General features: G+C 37.7%; 1 protein-coding gene across 7 annotated transcripts in view; it reads right to left on the reverse strand.

The window, feature by feature from the left end:
* LOC126336369 (calcium-activated potassium channel slowpoke) overlaps positions 1 to 19878 on the reverse strand; it is a 1528406-nt gene that overhangs the window by 121349 nt on the left and 1387179 nt on the right. For all 7 annotated transcript variants that reach the window (XM_049999994.1, XM_050000012.1, XM_050000004.1 and 4 more), the window contains 2 exons: positions 12789 to 12960; positions 949 to 1173 (listed from right to left, as the gene is read on the reverse strand). In XM_049999994.1, the coding sequence (XP_049855951.1) occupies positions 949 to 1173; positions 12789 to 12960 (397 nt within the window). The remainder of the gene's footprint in view (positions 1 to 948; positions 1174 to 12788; positions 12961 to 19878) is intronic.

Raw genomic sequence — 19878 nt, forward strand, 5'->3', positions numbered from 1 at the left:
AGTGAAAGTTTTGGTTTGTTTCCAAGCTCTTTTTCGAGGTTATCAGAAACTACAGCCAATGTGACTGTACAGGGTATACTTTTCATAGGAAGAACATTACTGAGCAATGGCTCTGTGCATGCTGGAGCATGCAGGAAGCCTGCAGTGGCCGTTGCCTACAGCGACCACAGGACTGAGTCCATCGCCTGCTGGACAGGCGCACACTGCGTTTCCTCTTGTCAGCTGGCCGGGCAGCCAGGACGCTTGGCCCTTGTAGCCACAAAAGGGTTATAGCCAATAAAACAGCTCAAATCAGATAAATTCTGCATAATAAATCTTAAATTCTCAAATCATTAACTAAACTATCACTGGTAGCAAAATGTGGAATTGGGGAAAAATTACATTAATGTAGTTTCTTGTGGTAAACCTACAGTTATCCCAAACTTTCACCATCTGCTCACTCCAGATCCATATGCTGCACTGGCTGCACAAGCAACTTGGTGCACTGACTCACAATAGACATTACTCAATGCACTGAGCTCAAGTTTGCTAGCCACTAATATGCGGATCAACACCAGAGGCTAGACCAGCTGCCTTCAGCATAAGTTTACAACACCGGCTGCGTGCTCCAACTAAAAAGTAGTGCCGCCAGTACCAGTGATACCTATGCTTGTCTGTATCTAGGCCAACATTACCCTCCCAGACTCAAGCTGCACCATGCTGTCAAGTGTTAATTATTGTGCAGTCCTCAAGATTTGGGTATTGTCACACCACTAACTTTGTACAGCCTCTGGGTGGTTTCATTTTATTGTACGTTGTGCCATCGTATGTCGTGTCGAATAAGGAAATTAAAAAAAATCTGTGCTCATTTGTGTTGTGTGCTGCAACATATATTAAGAAGTGATGAATGAAGTACAGAAACATTTGACTATATTAAAATTATTTTTCAGGTAACAAAGTGGTACTCACATTCAGAACTGATATCTTAGGCAGGTTCTGTAACATCTTCCACTCCCTTCTAATGTAATCTACAGATCCTACTATAACCACATGCTTCAACTCATGATAATGAAAATTGGAAGCTCTTAATGGCATCACAAGGTTTCGGAGACCAATAAGTGGTGAGTCTGGATCAGCAAAGAGGCAGACAACAACATGTCCATTGAGAACAGTCATTGCAGCTTGGTTGCGATCCTGTAAGTGTGAAAACAAATGATGATATTAGAATTACCACCCATCAATACTTAAACTGTTAGATGACAAGACTGCATTTTCTCTCTCTCTCTCTCTCTCTATCTCTCTCTCTCTCTCTCTCTCTCTCTCTCTCTCTCTCTCTCTCTCTCACTCATCAGTTCCTCAAATAGAAGAAGACATGATTATGTAACACATTGCAAAACATCAATTCGTACATTGTGATTTAAACACCACAGATTTCCCATTAAAGATATCAAACCTACAACAGCCTGTGAGGAGCAATGCTTATGAGGGCAATAAACAACAATAAATGGCTCCTGAATGGAACTTATGCACAGTTCGAAATGTCTAGCATTCCTTTCTTACTTATTATTATCTTCTGATTATCCAAAATAGACAAACATTAATCATAAAAGTGTGTGTGTGTGTGTGTGTGTGTGTGTGTGTGTGTGTGTGTGTGAGAGAGAGAGAGAGAGAGAGAGAGACAGAGAGAGAGAGAGAGAGAGAGAATGTACACAAAAGTAAGTGTGCTTGTGTGTGTGTGTGTGTGTGTGTGTGTGTTTTGTGTGTGTGTGTGTGTGTGAGTGAAGACGGGAGGTGAAAGAATTAATTCATGCAGAAATTCAATAATGAAATGAAATACACCTTTCTATATTGACAATTTTTATATGAATTTGTGCTGTGTTCTGTTAACGAAGATATTCCTCTACAAACCCAAAGATATCTGTTTTTCATTTCAAAATACTTCTTGCTAAATTTAAAGCCAAAAGTAATTGGAGCACATAATGTTAATACACTGGCATTATTTTAGATATGGTACCTTCTCTAGTAATCACTAGATAATGGCTTAGAAAGACTAAATTAGTTGTGGAATGTAGAAGTGTTTTAAATAAATCTACATCTACAGACATTTCCACAAGCCACCATGTTGTGCACGGAAGAGGGTACTATATACCAGTACTAGTCTTTTTCTTTCCTGTTCCACTCGTAAATAGGGCAGGAAAAAATGACTATCTATATGCCTCCATATGAGCCCTAATCTCTCTAATCTTATCTTTGTCTACCATCTAAGTGGAAAATGCTGCATTCATGCTAGAGGTATCTGCTATGAAGCTAGATTTGTTAACTGTTGAGCATTTGGACAAAAACATGTTTGGTTATTTCATTTTAGTAATAAACAGTATATTCAGTACCTCAGTTTTGCAAAATCCCAATATTCTTTCCAAAACACAAGTGTAAGATTTAATAAATAGTTAAACAAAAACGAGTAATGGCAACCACTTATGTGTAACTTACTGATATATAACATACAGAAAGACATAACTTTATAGTGACTTTACTAGCATATGGTAACACTTTTTTGCATACAAACTTTCCCACAAATTTTGTTCACAAGCTGTGTGTTTTTTGTATCCCATGGAATGTAGATAATTTCTTGCAGCACATAAATCAAATATAATTTTGTTTTAAATTTGGTAGCTAAAGAGGTGGTAGTAATTAAAATGGATTTTATTTTGTTTTTCATGCTGCAGATGATGGAGACAGTGAGAAAGACAATCTGGGACAGATGTTAGTTTTGCCATCCGTTGGGATTAAGGAGGACTCAATAGAGAGAACATGATTTGTTGATGAGAGTAACATTTGTCCGCGAGTGTGAAAACCTAAACAGCACCAGGGAGTTCTTTTTAAAAAAACTATTCTTCTTTGGTATGGCAATGTATTAATTTCTTATTCTTAAGAATGTTCTGCTGTTTTCCTGGATGGATAAATGAAATATGCTGTCTCCTGTGAGATTATAGACATGAAAAAGGCTTTGTTGTAATGTTTTAAGAAGGAAAGGACACTGAGCATTCAAAAACTTACAAGAACATTTGAATAAAGAATGCATGCTAATTAACTGGAATGATAAAATATAATGTAACTAAAATTTACTTTCATTTTATTAATCAGATTGCAGATGGTTTCTTGTCTTGTAAAACTTGAATCATCATAATAATCAGTGTTCTGCCTAAAGGAAGGTTTTCACAGGGTAGTTCTCCAAGCTGTCCAGTCTTCTGCCATCCTCTTCAGGTCTGCATAATTTCCTCTTCCCTTTATGTCATCTATCATCTTGTATCTCCTTCTTCCTCTCAGTCTTCTCCTACAAACCAATCCTTCCAAAGCATCTACAAGGAAGCACTCCCTTCTCAATGAATGTCCTAACCAGTTCTTTTTCCTTTTTCTTACAACCTTCTGCAGACATCTTCTCTCACCAACCCTTTCTGATACTCTTTCATTACTCACTCTTTCCATCCAGCTTATTCTCTCCATTCTCCTCTACATCCACATCTCAAATGCTTCTAACCTTTTTTCATCCTCTCATCTCATTGTCCGTGTTTCTGCCCCATATAGTGACACACTCCAGGCAAAACATTAGCCAAGCCTTTTCCTTAGTCCTTTATCTAATTTGCCACATAAGAGTCTCCTCTTTCTGTTGAGTGCCTCCTTTGCTATGGCAATTCGAGTTTTCACCTCCTGGTGACATCTCGAGTCTTCAGTTATTGTGCTTCCGAGATTTTTAAATTCACTTACATGGCTAATGGTAGATTGTCCTATTTTAATATTGGACAGTCTGTGTCTTGTACTGATGACCATACTCTTTGTGTTTACTGTGTTTATTTGTATCCAATATTCCACACAAGCTTCATTCAGATCTTCGAGCATGTTATTCGCTGTCTGCTCACTTTCTGCCACTAATACCATGTCACCAGCAAATATGATAGATTCTATTCTCTTTCCACCAATACATATTCCTCTTTTCCCATCTAAGCTTTTCACAACAATCTCTTCAAGGTATATGTTAAACAACAGTGGGGAAAGGCAACAACCTTGTCTAACACCTCATCCAATGCTGCTTCCTTCTGACATTTAATTTCCAATCCTTATCCTTACTTTCTCGTGTAAATATAGATTCTGTATCAGTCGTCTCTTTTTCCAATCTACTCCTTTCCTCTTCAAGATATTCGTCAGCTTGTTCCACTGAACTCTGTCAAACGCCTTTTCTAAATCTATAAAAACAGCAAAGATTTCTCTACCCTTTTCCATATATCTTTCCCCCATAGTTCTTAGCAGGCCAATAGCATCTCTTGTTCCATTTCCTCTTCTAAATCTGAACTGCTCCTCTGCAATCCCTCTATCCAGCTTGCCATATAACCTTCTATTCAACACTCTCAGCAAGACTTTAGCTGCATGACAAATTAGACTGATGGTCCGATGCTCTTCACATTTTTTAGTATTTCTCTTTTTCTCTATTGGTATCACAACTGTTGCAGCGAAGTCCTTGGGCCATTCTCCTTTGTCATATATCTCGTTACAGAGTTAGACTATTTCTTTTCTTGAATTATAGCCCTTTAAGCACAAATCAGTACAATAGAGTTTTGCTGGAAATGTACCAATAAGTAAGCTATAGTGAATTGGAGCCCCACTACACTCACGTGGGACTGAACATAATTTTATTTTCAGAGAGAAGTGCAGCATAACATCTACTCACCAAGCAAGTGTACTGAAAAGCCATTACAGAAGAGTAACACACATCATAGCAGTACGTATGATTACAGTGGTTAGAGAGTGTACTGGCTGGATGATTTTTCATTAGAGCTATTCACTCACTCTTTCATAAACAGGTAGTAACTCTAGCTCCCTTTGGATAACATGGGAAGTGCCACAATCTTGCTTTTTTTTTTTCAAAGAATTGAGAAACATCTACGATATACAGATTGTATTCTATCACACTAAAAAGCCGCAACTGAAATTGTGAAAGCAAAGTACCATACATCAAAAGACATCCAAATATTAACTATCTGTCACATTGCAACAGAAAACTGTCTTTATTTACTTTGGATACAGACCTTGGCTCTGTAACTTGGTAATCATGTACAATCCATGCTATCATTCTGTTCACTCGCATTAACTTTTTGGGATACTGTTATTTTTTATTTTATTTTTGGAACACACTCATACACATAATGTTACACATACATCCAAATGTTCTCACCATAAGCCCTCATGATGATCATGTCATGTAAGGATCTGTGATTATGAAGGAAGGAAAACAATAATGTAGCTCGAAACCTAGCAATGCACTGCTGCTGTTATGTGTTTCGGTATGCCATGCTAAAGCTATAGATGAGTATTTGTCTTTTGCAGTTTTTGTTTATAATTCTCATTTTGAAATTTTCATTATTGTAATAAAGATTATATTCATTATATTTATTGAACTACATATGCACAGGGAATGTCAGGTGATATCACATAGGCTGCCTTGAAATTGACTTGAAGGAGTTTCTCAGCAATAAGTGTTTTTATAACATTAAGGAATTCCTCTCAGAGGAGTAGAATACTTTCATTTGTATAAATAGTATTTGCATGTACAAAAAAAAAATAGTAACATAATTTTTTATCTGTTAGACCTATTTTATATAATTATTTCCCACAATGTTATAAGGGGAAATGATCAATATGTAAACTATCCAAAACATATCCTTGTATTTGTCCATGGAGAATAAATAAATATTACTTGTGCATAAAAGATGTATATAAATTCCATAGCACAATAACTATTTGAATGATGTGTATCAGTATGTAGTTGTATGATATTTATCACTACCGTTATTGGACAAGCAAATTAATACTTGAGTTTCCATCTATATTAGTTCCATGCTAAAAAGGCATTTCAATAACAGGCTTAGCTTAAGCTTCTTATTAGAAATATTTCCAGTTCATGTTTTCACTTTATTTTTCAAAAAGAATTTAGAACACTTGATGAATGGGCTATTTTCTCTCAATTTTAGTCTTTAATCTTGTGGCAATCTGTTCTGTTGCTGGTACTGTCATCATGCACCTGAAAGTGTCCTCTTTCACCATCTTAACTATTTGTAAAACACAAAACACACACACACACACACACACACACACACACACACACACACACACAAACACAAACACTTATATAAAGATAAAGGGCAATCAATAAGTTTCCATTCAAAGGCCATACAGTCCACAATCAGTATGCTAACAAGGTATAATCCTGTGAGCATTGAGGAACTCATACCAATGACGCACCATGTTGAAGATACCCATTTGGTGAAACACCGTGTCCTGCTGTGTGAAAAGTTCGTAACTGCCTGCTGCACATCCACATCGACTGGAGTGTCAGCCCTCTAAGGACTTTTCTAAGGGACTGAAGGCATCATAATCACTTGAGGAGAAATCAGGAGTACAGGGTGGGTTCTTGGGCATCTCCTACTTGAGCTGGTGTAACCCCTGTGTTATGGCATTTACAATATGGGGACATGCTTTATCTTTAGGTATCAGCACCCATTATAATGTTTTCCTGGCTGTTTCACCTTAATTACACACTGTAATTTCCCCAGCTGCCCAGTAACAGAACACCAGCCAAGAAAAGTGTAACAGCACATTGGTCCTGTTTGGATGCATTTGGCAATAGCATCAACGTAGTTCACATTCCCACATTTACCACAAGCATGTCAGAAAGATGTGAATGCTACACTAACCGCCTCTCTGCATATTGATGCCTACATAGCCACATTGTAGTCACAGTTTGTCCTGCAACAATGCCCTCAAATGGAAACTTTTTGATTCGGGTAGATAAAAAATCTACTTATCAAGTGGCAGCAGGAGAAACCAATTGTAAATGTTGAGGAATTGTGCAAGCTTTCAGAGCCAGTCGCTGCCTCTTCTGGTAGAAGGGTTGAAGGGCAATGAAAGGGATGTACGGAAATGACTGGCAAGGTTTTGGAAAATAGGGGGATTTCTGGAAACGTTGCCCAGGAGTCCAGGTCAGGGCAGTCTTTCTGAAGGGGACAATAAGTAAAGACTGTTTGAGACCACACTGCTCAAGATTTGAAAACCTGAGAGCTTAGAGGTGGAAGACAGGGTAATAAGCAAAACAGAGATTGCTGAAAAAATGAGGTGGAAGACTTAGTAACAGTTAATTGTCTTAAAACGTGGTAGAGATGTAAAGAAATTAATGTAAATTAAGAGCAGGTGGGTGGCGACAACAAAAGACATTTTGCAGTGCCAGGTCCCACTAGCGGAGTTCTGAGAAACTGGTGTCCAGGGGAAGAATCCAGATAACACATGTGATGATGAAACAGGCAGCAAGATTATGTCTGTCATATTGTGGAGCATTTTCTGTAACAGGGTGTTGTGTGATGCAAGTACACACCCTCTATCTACAGCCATCCATCCTAACTGATAACCTGGTGGTTGTCATACCAAAGCAAAAGGCTGAACAGTGTTTACATAACAGCTGGTACACAACGTGTGTCATTTCACAGATGGCTTTCCCTTTCGTAGTACATGTTTTACCAGTTACAAAGTTAGTGTAGGTTGTGGTAGCAGCATGCATAGGGCAAGTCCTACGGCAGGGATGGTCATAGGGGTAGAAGCCACAGGGTAAGGAAAGGAGTGCAGAAGGAGCATAGCATCTGAATGAGATATTGCAGATATTGGGGGAGGAAGCAGGGAAAAGGGAGTGGGGGGTGGGGGGGCGGGCAGGTTCTGGGAACTATTCGACATGTGGTGGGCAAAATGTCAGACAGAATGGACCTCATTTTTTCAGTGCTTGATTTTAGGAAACCATAGCCTTGTCAAAGTATCTTATTAATACGTTCAAGACTAGGGTAGTACTGGATGACAACAACAGTACTCCTAACTGGTTTTTTGGAAGGATCAGCAGTACCAGGATTGGATGTGTTGACTTAGGAAAACTAGTTTTGAACTAGGCTGGTATAATTACATCGAGTGAAGGCTGAGGTGAGAAAGGTGGTGTATTGCTGTAAGGAGCCTGCATCTGAACAAATACATTTGCCTCAAATGCCAAGGTGATATTGTAGGGAACATTTGACATGGAAAGGATGACAACTGTCAGATTCCAGGTGCTGTTATTTGTTAGTAGGTTTAATATGGACAGAAGTGTGCAGATGGCCCACAGTGAGGATGAGGTCAACATCAAGTAAACTGAGATGGGATTTGGAAAAAGACCATTTGAAATTTAATTGTGAGAATGTATTTAGAGTGTCCAAGAATCAGCATCACCATGACTCCATATGGCAAAGATATCATCAATGTATCAAAACGAATCCCGGGGCTGATGCCTCAAGGATCTCAGGAACCCCCCCCAACCCATGAAAAGGTTGGCATAGGAAGGAGCCATCCTGATTCCTATGGCCATGCCTTGACCTGTTTGTATGTCTGCAGCTCAAAGGTAAAGTAGCTGTTCATAAGCATAAAGTTGCTTAAGGTGAGCAGGAAGGACATCATAGGTCTGGAATCATGTGGCAGCTGCTTGATGTATGTTCAGCATCAGACCGACCATCTATGTGGCGGATGTTGTTGTAAAGGGAGGTGGTGTCAATGGTGATGAGCAAGACGTGTGAAGTGTGAGTGGGATAAGCACAGGTTTCAGACTATGCAGGAAATGGGTGGTTTCTTTAATATAAGAGGGGAGCTTTGTGCTATCAGTTGCAGGTATTGATCAACTAAGGCAGATATATGTTCAGTGGATGCTGTGAAGCCAGCAACTATTGTATGGCCAGGATGATTGGGTTTGCAAATCTTAGGAAGAAGGTACCTGCTGGGAGCATGTGGCTTTGGTGGGATAAAACATTCTATGGATTGAGGTGTAAGTCGTTGTCAGGGGCCTGAGATTTAAGGAGAAACTGTAGGTCAGTTTGTATTACAGAGATGGGATCTTGAAGGCACTCTCACTTACATACTCCCATCAGTAAAGTATTACTGTACAGATTCTCGTTTACCAAGAGGAGAATGATGAGTCATAAGTTTTTAGGGAATGATGAGCCTGGAATCTGCAGAGGAAAGGTTAAGGTCATGTTGTAGGGCCCTGAGATATGGTTGTGAAGCAATGCTAGATGTTAGGAATTCCTGGAAGGGTTGTAAGAGGTGATTTTGAGGTAGGGGTGGTGGGTGAAGTTGGAAATGCTATCAGAATAGTTCAAGGCATGGTTTCAGTGTCAGGTTTGCTGTTGGAAACGTTTCAGGATTGAATTGCAAAGTGATATTTCAACTTGAAATTACACACAAAGCAAAGTAGGTTCTTCACCAAAGCAGCATGCTTAAATGCATGTTTAGAGTTGAAAGTGTGACCTTTCATTAATTATCTCATTCAGGAGGGGAGAGTGTCTTAATGAGAGTTTGAGAACACTGTAATGTTTTGACTAGTTCTTGGGATCATGAATTATAATTGGCCTAGGAGGCAGTGGTGAAGGCTGGGGATGTTGAGAATGTTGGTCATGATCGGTTTGTAGGAGAGGAGTGTTGATAGATGGTTGTGGCTGTTTAGTGGATAGATCACACCACTGAGGTTGTTTAGAAGAAAGTGGGTTACCTTTTTGAGGTGACGTCTGGCCTATTGTTGCAGTGTGATGTTGGCTTGGCGGATGATACCATGCAACGAAACATGATGGGAGATAACTGGAGGACTTTGTATGAGGCGAGAAGTCTGGTAGAGTAGAAACTGGCAGATGAGTCATATGCATCATAGATAAGGTGGCGAAGGGCAATAGATGGCTGTATTTTAAACTGTAAAAGGGGCTGGTGTGGAGCAGGATTACATCCAGAAACAGGGAATTTCAATGTTAAGCTTTTGCAGACTACTGCCAAGTACAACCACATTAAAGCATGTTTTCAAAAGGACTGAATATAATATGTGATATGATTCATTATGCCAAAATAGGAGGGTTTGAAGTATTACAAATGGTGCAAGAGGCAAAAGAGCAGCATGGGGGGTGGGGGTGGGGGTAGGAGGAAAAAGGACAAGAAGTAAGGATAGAGATCAGAAAAATGTAGAAAAATATGTATGGAAATCTTGAGAACAGACAAGGGTTAACAAGAGGTAATGAGAGGGAAAGAATTTCTTGTGAGAAAAGTAGATCATGTGATAGAAATAAATTATGACAGGAAAAGATTACAACAATAATCTGTGATTGGGAAAGTTCATGGAAAGGACCTGGGAACAGACAGAAGCTAAAAAATGGGACAAACAGAAAGAGAACATTGTTGGAGAAAATGAAATCTACTTTGTTTGACAAATAAAATAATGCAGGAGATAGCAGTAATAGTTGCTCAGTGCCCTTTTTGAAAAAAAAGTACAAAAATGTGAAAGAACCATGCAGAAGCAATGTAAGAGGTCAAGAAAACACAAGTTCTGTCAAATTTGCAAACAAATCAGCAAAAGACGAGGTCAAGGCCCTGTAGTGGATAGTGAACCATAATCACAGAGTTATATGCAAGTTCATAAATAACAATCGATCCTTCTAACTGCGCAGAAATCGGTATGAGAAAAGATGAAGGGGCAAGGGGTTGTTTAGTACAGGTGGTACAAATAACTAAGTGAGTGAACTAGCACATAAGGTTGAAAACAGATGAAAGTTTCAACAAGATACATTATATCAGAGATTGACAATGAGGTTACATAAGGAAGGAATGATGGTCACAGGAAATAATACATCAATGAAAATAGTCAATAAAAATCTATCTACTAAGCCGTGGCAGAAGAAAACACACATAAAAATTACGGAAATGTGGAAGCTGCTAACTTGGTGGTAGTCATATCAATATATAACCTACTAATCTGTGATATGTATGCCTCATCTGGTAATTTCCACTCCACCAGATGTCTCTCCAGGTACAAAATACAGCACCTAGAATCAAATCTGGTCAACTTTCTTAATATCACCCAGCCTTCACCACTGCCTCCTAGAGCTATGGTAACTTGTGACCATAAGGATGACTCACATTAGTACAGAGTTCTCAGCCTCTTCTCTAAGGCACTCTTCCCTCCTGAATTGTCTGTATTATACATCGTTCTCGCCTTAAGCTGTAAAACTGCATTTAACCATGCTCTGCCGATGAAGGATCTACTTTCCTTCAGATGTAATGTCAACTGGAAATACAATTTTGCAACTCAATTCTAAAACCTTTCAAACACCAAATCTAACAGTGAACCATACCTTGAATGGTTCCGATCAAAATCCCAGCTTGATCTCTCACCACAGCCTCCAAATCACTCCTTACATGCCTTCCAATAATTCCTAACATCCAGCATTGCTTCACAACCCTTTGACAGGACTCTACAATATGGCCCTAAGCTGTCCTCAGCAGAACTAAAGGCTCTTCATTCCCTAAAAACTGATGACTCCACCATTATCCTCCCAATGAGCAAGGGATCTACCACTTTCATACTTGACTGAAGGGAGTATGTAAGTGAGGGTATCTGCCAGCTGTCTGACACCTACATGTACAGCATCTGCCATCAAGATCCCACTACTGTAACACAAAGTGACATACAGTCCCCACTTACAACTTCAGGTATCACACAAATGCTAACATATTAATCCATAGAACTCCTTACTCCACACAAATTATGCACTCCCATCTTTCTCCTTCTTTCTACAATCCTGAAAGCTACTGTCCCTTAGTTGCTAGCTTGAAAGAACTTACTGATCATATATCTGCCTTAGTTGATCAATACATGAAACCTATAATATAAAGAATCTTTTTCTATATTAAAGGCACTAACTGCTTCCTAGATCATCTGAAATCTGTGTATTCCCATTCTTGATCCTGGTAGTGCTGATCCCTCCATAAAACAAATTAGGAGTACAGCTCTTGTAATCTGGCAGTATGCTGATCTCGAATGTATTAATCAGCTTCTTTGACAAAGCTATGATATCCTAAAATCATGCACTGAAATGAGGCCCAATCTGTTTGACATTTTGTCCACCACACCTAGAATAGCTCCCAGCCCCCCCCCCTCCCCCCCCACCCTCCCCGAATCTCCACTAAATCCTGTTCAGATGCTACACTCCTTCTGTACTCGTTTGTCTACTCTATGGCTCCTACTGCTGTGGCTATCCATTTGTAAGAGTTGCTCAGTGCACACTGGTACCACAATCTATATTAACTTTGTAACTGGTAAAACATATACTATCTAAGGGAGAGCCACCTGTGAAACATTATTCAGCCTTCTGTTTTGGTATGACAACCACCAGGCTATCAATCAGTACAGATGGATGGCTATAGACAGAGGGTGTAAATTGGCATCACACAATATCCTGTTTCAGATTATGCTCTACAACATGATAGACATAATCTTTGTGCCTGTTTCATCACCACATGTGTCATCTGGATTCTTCCCCTGGACAACACTTTCCCAGAACTCTGCAGGTGGGAACTTGTGTTGCAACATGTCTTTGGTTTCGCCACCCACCTGGCCTTAATTTACATTCATTTCTTTGGTTTTATCATTTTTTTATCAGTAACTATTCCTTTATTAACTTACTTTTAGTTTTCTATATCTTTTATTTCTGACCAGTCTATCACCCCCCCTTTTCCTACTCCACACACACACACACACACACACACACACACAACAATCAGTCTTTACTTGTAATCCCATTCTGACCCTGTGCAACTTTTCCATAACACTCCCTATTTCCTAAACTCCGCCACTCCTTCTCCTTCAACCCTTCTGCCAGAAGGAGGAGCCACAGCCTTCTTGAATTTTTGTTGTAATGATATAATGATATACTTACCAAAATACATTCCTCTAAATTCTTGGCAGGACCCCAATGAAACATGCCTGTAGAATCATACTTCATCTCAGTTTTCTCAAAATCAAAATCTTTGGCTTGATCATCAGCTATTCCTACTTGAAGGCCACCATTGTTGTTCATGTTGTTGCTCCCTGAGTTTCTACTCGTTGGCCTGAAATGACATCAAAAATTACACAAATATTTAAAATGCATATAGTTACTTGAATCAAACAACGGAAAATCCAGGATGGAATGTAACTATATTATAAAAAGGAAAGTTGCTACTTGCCATGCAACAGAGATGCTGAGTCACAGATAGGCACAACAAAAAGATTTTACAAATAAAGCTTTCAGCCAATAAGGCCTTTGTCAGGCAACTGAAACTGCAGCCGTGTGTGTGTGTGTGTGTGTGTGTGTGTGTGTGTGTGTGTGTTTGTCTATTTTTGACACAGGTCTTATTGGCTGAAAGATTTATTTGTTATAGTCTTTTTGTTGTACCTATCTTTGACTCAGCATCTCTGCTATGTGGTGACTAGTAACGATCCTTTTCATAATATTGTTATATAGTTACTTGAGATAGCTACTGAATAACAATGACCTAACTTGAACATTGAGAAAAATAAAAATTGTTTGAACCATGCATTATTATTAACAGATATCCTTGGGATTTTTTGTGTAATATTTGATTTAAGGCCTTTTTGCTGATTATTTTCACTAATAGTCTAATGGCTTAATGCTAATTTTAGAATAATAGAAATTTACTGTGAACAGCTGTAACAGTACAGTCACTGTCTACTGTGGGAATTATGATGCCTAAGTCATATGAAGAAGATGTGGTGCACTACAAAAGGTGTGCTGTAGATGTCTGTGATGCAAAAGAATCACTGAGTTTATTTCATGTACAGAAAACTTTAAAAATCACAATATTTGGACAAAAGCAAGTATGACAATATTTTACCATAAGAAAAATGCTCCTATTATGTAAAATTTGATCATGATTCAGATGATGTATGAGTTCATTATAGGTATGATATTGAGAAAATGTTGTTTTTTTTAAATTTAACTGCCATGCTACGGGACATAGATGTTGGGCATGGATACTAGATAATTCAGATAATGAAAGATAAAGAAAATGACTGTGAGCCATCTTGTCGTTACACCAATGGCCACAATGAACCTAAATTAGTGTGGTTGACCTGGGATATAAATCTTGGTCCTATAATATGCATGAGATTACGCCATGTTTAGGCAAAGTGCCCTCAGTGCCTCCATGTAATGATGGATAACAGTTGTTTTCAGTTAACTTTCAGCATTTAATAACTGAAAGCACATCTAAAACACCTTTATTTGTGAAACAAGCAATATTCTGAATAAATATTGGTCAAATTGTTTTCAAACACGCCCCTGCATAAAAACTATGTGGCAGATTCTATAAAAGAAGTACAAATCTGAATCACAGATGAGGAGATCTGGAGCATGCACAGTACATTATCAGTTGGAAAAAGCATGAAAAATTATTGGTATGACAGACAGTATAAAAATGAGACTTAACTATGACCAGAAAAATATTTTTAAATTCATCACACACAGGATACAAGTACAATCTCAGCATTTACTTCAATGATTTTATCTACACTCTCCTAACACTACATCTTCATGCTACTTTGCAGAATAAAATTTATAAAAAATATGCAGAACCTACATCAAATAGTAGTTTGAGATATACACAATTTTTACCAAGCAATTTACTTCAATTTCAAAATTTGCAAATAAGCTGACTAAAATGGATATTTACATAATAGAATGAAACTTAATGATGTTCTAGCTGAACCTCCATGTTGTGGTAAGATGTGTTAGATATAATTAGTTATTGATTGGTAATGAATTGTCTACATATTGATTTTTCTGTTACAATTGAGAAAAAAATGTAAACTTATAAGCACAACAATTTACCAAGCTATTGCTACTGCCATTGTTCGAGACTGTGCACCCAGATTAGAAATTTACAGATCAACAATACAAATCTTAACAATATTACAATGATTGTCCTAAAACAGAGTACCTCATTGAAATGACTAATAGATCTTCTGTTACATTCACTTATCAACATCATGAAATTCACATATGGTGGTCATCTATAAGACACAAACACAAAAGTTTACCTAATGTTGGGTCACAGACGCAACAATTTTCTAAAAATATCCAGTCCATGTCCTCATACATTTTCCACAAGCCATTGTATGTTGGTTGGCATACCAGTACTAGTCATTTCCTTTCCTGTTACATTCACAAACAGAGTGAAAGTGTCTTGTTTAACAAAAGTGTAACTTGTCTTTTGAGTGGTAATTAAAGGTAATTGTAAAATATTCACTACTGTCAACTGTTACCTACCATGAAAGAAAAAGCAAACTGTAGGAGTTACGGTATTCTGATGTGCCCTGTTAGTTTTAGTGGATTTTTCATTATAGGTTTATTTCTGTTGACTTTAATCTTTCTCTATTTTATCCTCTAATCTCTTTGGAATTTTGTTTTCAATTCATGGTTAAGTGAATACACATTAGAATTAATGTTCATTTAGCAAATTTCAGTGTACTAAAATCCAAAAAATTATCTTAAGTTATACATTTAAAAGCTTTTGACTAATGTCCTATAAGCCATTAGTACTATTTCAACAATCTTGTGTCAGTACATTTATTTGTGAGAGCTAAAAATTTTGTATGCTAGAAGCCAATAAAAAAATTTAACAATCTTTTTAAAGGAAACTAAATGAAGTGAGAGAATATGAGAAACAGAGACTGCATTTAACCTACTGCAAGTGTAAGACTGCATTTAACCTACTGCAAGTGCACAGAAAAATGTAATTTCTTCAGCCTAGAGGACTACATGACATTTTTTCGATTTATTCCAAAATGCTCTCAGTGTACAAAAACCTTATTTAGATGGCATCTTGGGAAAGAAGAAAGATTACAGCTTAATGTTCAGAGGATAATGTGGCCACTAGAGACATAGTACTCACACAGATGGAATCTACACAAGAATTACAATCAATAAAGTATCTCAGTTCCCCTCCTCAAAATTCACAACATCCAATGCTATAAATGTTTTTATTATACTTGTCTTTAAGTGGTTACATGAAAGTAGAGGAGTCAATATAATAGAGTTCAAGTGGTAATGATCCAATAGTATTGTATATTCTGATGAAGACCTCTTGTAATACCTGTAGTGACAAAACTGTTGCTTCATTTTACAATAAGTCATAGTTTGCAAGCCAGAAAAATTTTATGGAAACTGACCCTGACTGAAAAAACCTACAAACAATCAACAGTACATGCCAAATACAAGAATCAATTACAGGACTTTGCTCCTCAAATATGCAACATGCTTCATTCAGTTTCACTAACATTTGTAAAGTGCACTTTGTGTTACAACAAAGTATTAAGATAATTTTGAAACAATAAATTACTTGTTTTACATTCATATGGCATAAAAATGGAGTATTCTTTACTGACACAGAGATGTAACACTTCTTGACCATTTGATGTATAACTGTAACAACATTGCAGTAGATTGGCTTCTGCCTTCATTCACATGATATAGATGACAATATTGAGATAATTAACTGCTGTTTTTTTTTTTTTTTTTCAAAATAGAAACTGAATACAATACAGTATGTGAACAAAGTGAAAATACTTGGCCAGATATTCAACGATGGCATTTTTTAAAGCAAAAATGCTCTTTTTGTCAATGTAGCTTCCATTTATATCAGTCTGCATTGCCCAATATTTTCACAGTGGATACATTCCCTCCTGAAGCGTAATTTTGGAATTTCTGAAAAACATAATCTATTTCTGGTATAATGTCTTTAGTGTACTCAAAATGTTTTCTACCCTCCATTTTCTTTTCATATAGAAAAAGAGATGGAAATGAAATACCAACAAATAGGGTGAGAAAGGTAACTAATGACCTAGCACTGTTCTGATTTCCTTTTTCTCTGGAATGAAATTACAGACAAATATCTCTTCCACACTGAGAAACTTATTCTTTTTAAAATGGTCATAACATGATGAAAAATTTGTTTCACGTAAGTTTTTTTGTCAGTATTCAGAAAATACCACATAAACCTTGTATAAAGTTTCTCATAATTAATACCTGCCCCCACAAGTCATAGAACATGACAAGGTGGGGTAGCTTGTGTGCATCAATGATATAGATAAGAGAATTGTAGGTACATTCACACTGTAGGATGGGAGATGTCATACTAGCTTATAGTTTCTGAAGAGATGTAACAGCATTGCCAGTAGTTACAATGGCAATCATTTAAGTGACTGACTGATCTGGTTTTGTAATATTAACCAACATGCCATGGTATGTTGGTATTTGAAGACTTGCGGCTGTACTGTATGGTTTAAAAATGTGGTATCCTGCTGGGTAAAATATTACCAGGAGTAATATACCACCCCATCCAGGTTACATATCAGACACAGCCAGGAGATCAATGGAACAGGCATGCAGCATGTTCACAGTTAACATCTTTATCCTTAATCAGCCAAGGGAAGGGGAGGAGGGCTGTAGAGGGAGACCAAGGTTTGAAGACAGCAAGCATGTTCAAATGGACATAGGTCATAATAGTTATGCAGAAGCTTGTACAGGATAGACTACCTTGGAGAGCTGCATCAAACCAGCCTTTGGTCTGAACCCCATGACAACAAATAAAAATGAATTACAGGTACCAGAAACAGAGATCAATGGGTGATCATTAAATGAAACACTGAGTGCAAAATTCCTTGTCATATATATATATAATACACTCAGGTGGCACCACCACACGTATAAATTAACTGAAAATTCAGTTTTTCATGATTTTCACTTTGAAATCTCTCTCATTGTGTTGACTTGCAGACAGAATTCCCACTTATCTCTATTTATGGTACTTATAAATAATTTTTATTTGTTAGAATTGCATACTATCACTCACCACTGTCATACAGGATAATCATGTGGGGAAATACAGCTAAGTATTTATTCAGCGGAAATATGCAGTAAAAATTATTGTGATCTGTCAGGTATTTGTAGTGTGGCTGGTTAATGGTGAATTGTCCAGTGTTCATTCCATCTTGCTGTGCAATATTTCAGCCACTGACAGAGCTGTCTTCTTCAGGTGCCATATGCTGCATTATTATGCGTATTCGTCGTCTGGTATAGTTCAACAACCAATGCAGAAATATCTGTCAGGTCCTCTAAGCTGTGTTGTTATATGTATTCACTGCGTGGGCTCCACCCTAAGTGTTTGGAATTCAGACAATGAGTACACATAATAACATGGCTAACAGCACATGAAGAAGTTATCTGGATGAGTTAGTCATTGAAATATCACACAGTAAAATCGTTTGTATTCTTCAATGTCCAAAAGCTGCAGATATCCCTCTGGCTTTGTTACTAAAGATGTCATCCTTTCCATTAGGACTGGGATGCAAAAAATCCTGAAAACTCCAGACCTCTCCTGATCCATACACTCCCACTTCCCGCTTACTTCTTAAAATACACAAAAACAACCATCATGGCTATCCCACAGTAACTGATATCAAAGTCTCCACTGAATTTAATACCTGAACTGTGACATCTGACACTCCTTTCATATTAGATGCCCCCTTCCTTACAATCCACACAACCACAGCAAATGTATCTCCTCCACCATTCAATGCCTCAACACCCACACCAACAACCTCTCTCAGGTTTTCCTCCCACACGACTACTACTCAGATCCTATTCGCAAATAAGACTTCATAGCAGTATCATTCTCTACTCTACTCTACTCTACCCTACCCTATCCTCCCCCCCCCCCCCCCCCCCAACCAATCCCATCCCTGCCCTGCCCTTCCCTACCCTCTGCCTAATACAGTTCTCACAGCCAAAAAATTTAGAAGCACATCCCTTGTCATTCAGAACTCTATACAGTACTCTGCCAAGACTACAATTTTTTAAAATGAAACCCTGAAATGAAATTCTCTCTCTACCTGGTATCCTCCTCACACCATCCTCTGACACTGCTGTCACCTCTCCACCATCTGCAACATCCTAGTCAAACCACATGACATTCCCAAATCCTTATCCCTACCCACAGGTTTCTATTCTGGCAATTATCACCACTGTTAAACCTGCCATCATGCACCAGTATAAGAAAAGAAGCACTGGTCCCACCTTGCTCCTTTCAAAATAGCCATTTTCCTCCTAATTTGCATATATAAAGTAATATGGAATTAGTTTTTATATCAATGAGATTGAGTAAATTAGCACTAAAGTCATAGTTGTTTACATTTTACAGAAGTAGCTGAAAAAGGGAAATAGATAGGTTGAAGTTAAATATAGTGGGAATTAGTGAAATTCAATGATCAGAAGAATTGGATTTTTGGTCAGGTGAGTATCAGGTTATAACCAGAAAATCATACAGGGGCAATGCAGAAGGTCTAAGAATGAATGAGAAATCAGGAATGCAAGTGAACTGCTGTGATCAGCATAGTGAACAGACCATCACAGCCAATACTGAGACGACCACCACAGCCTACAAGACAGAAAACCACAATATTCAGCAATAGTAAAAGTATAAATAGGTACAGCTTCTGAAGATGAGATATAGTCTGAAAAAAATATATGATGAGAAAAAAATATTCAGTACATCACAAGATACCAAAATTTTACTGTGACGGCAGATTGGAATTTGAAAGTGGGGAAAGGCACCAGGAGTAGATGACATTCCCTCAGAATTATGAGGTCTTTGGAGGATCTATTGTGAGAAAACTGTTACACTTAGTATGCATGATGTATGAGGCATACAAAACATCCTTAGACTTGAAAAAGGATGGAACAAGTCTAATATGAAAGAAAGCATATGCTGATAGATGTGTGTTTAGTGAAGTCATGTTTGCAAAATACTAATCTGACTTATCTATCAGTTTGAGATATGTAGGAATAGGTAAGGCAATACTGATCCTATGATTTATCTTAGTAAAGAAGCTGAAGACAGACAAATTCATATTTACAGCTATTGTAGATTTATAAAATATTTTTGACAATGTTGGCTGGAATATACTCT

The sequence above is a fragment of the Schistocerca gregaria genome, chromosome 1, assembly GCF_023897955.1.
Source record: "Schistocerca gregaria isolate iqSchGreg1 chromosome 1, iqSchGreg1.2, whole genome shotgun sequence".
Classification (NCBI taxonomy): Eukaryota; Metazoa; Arthropoda; class Insecta; order Orthoptera; family Acrididae; genus Schistocerca; species Schistocerca gregaria.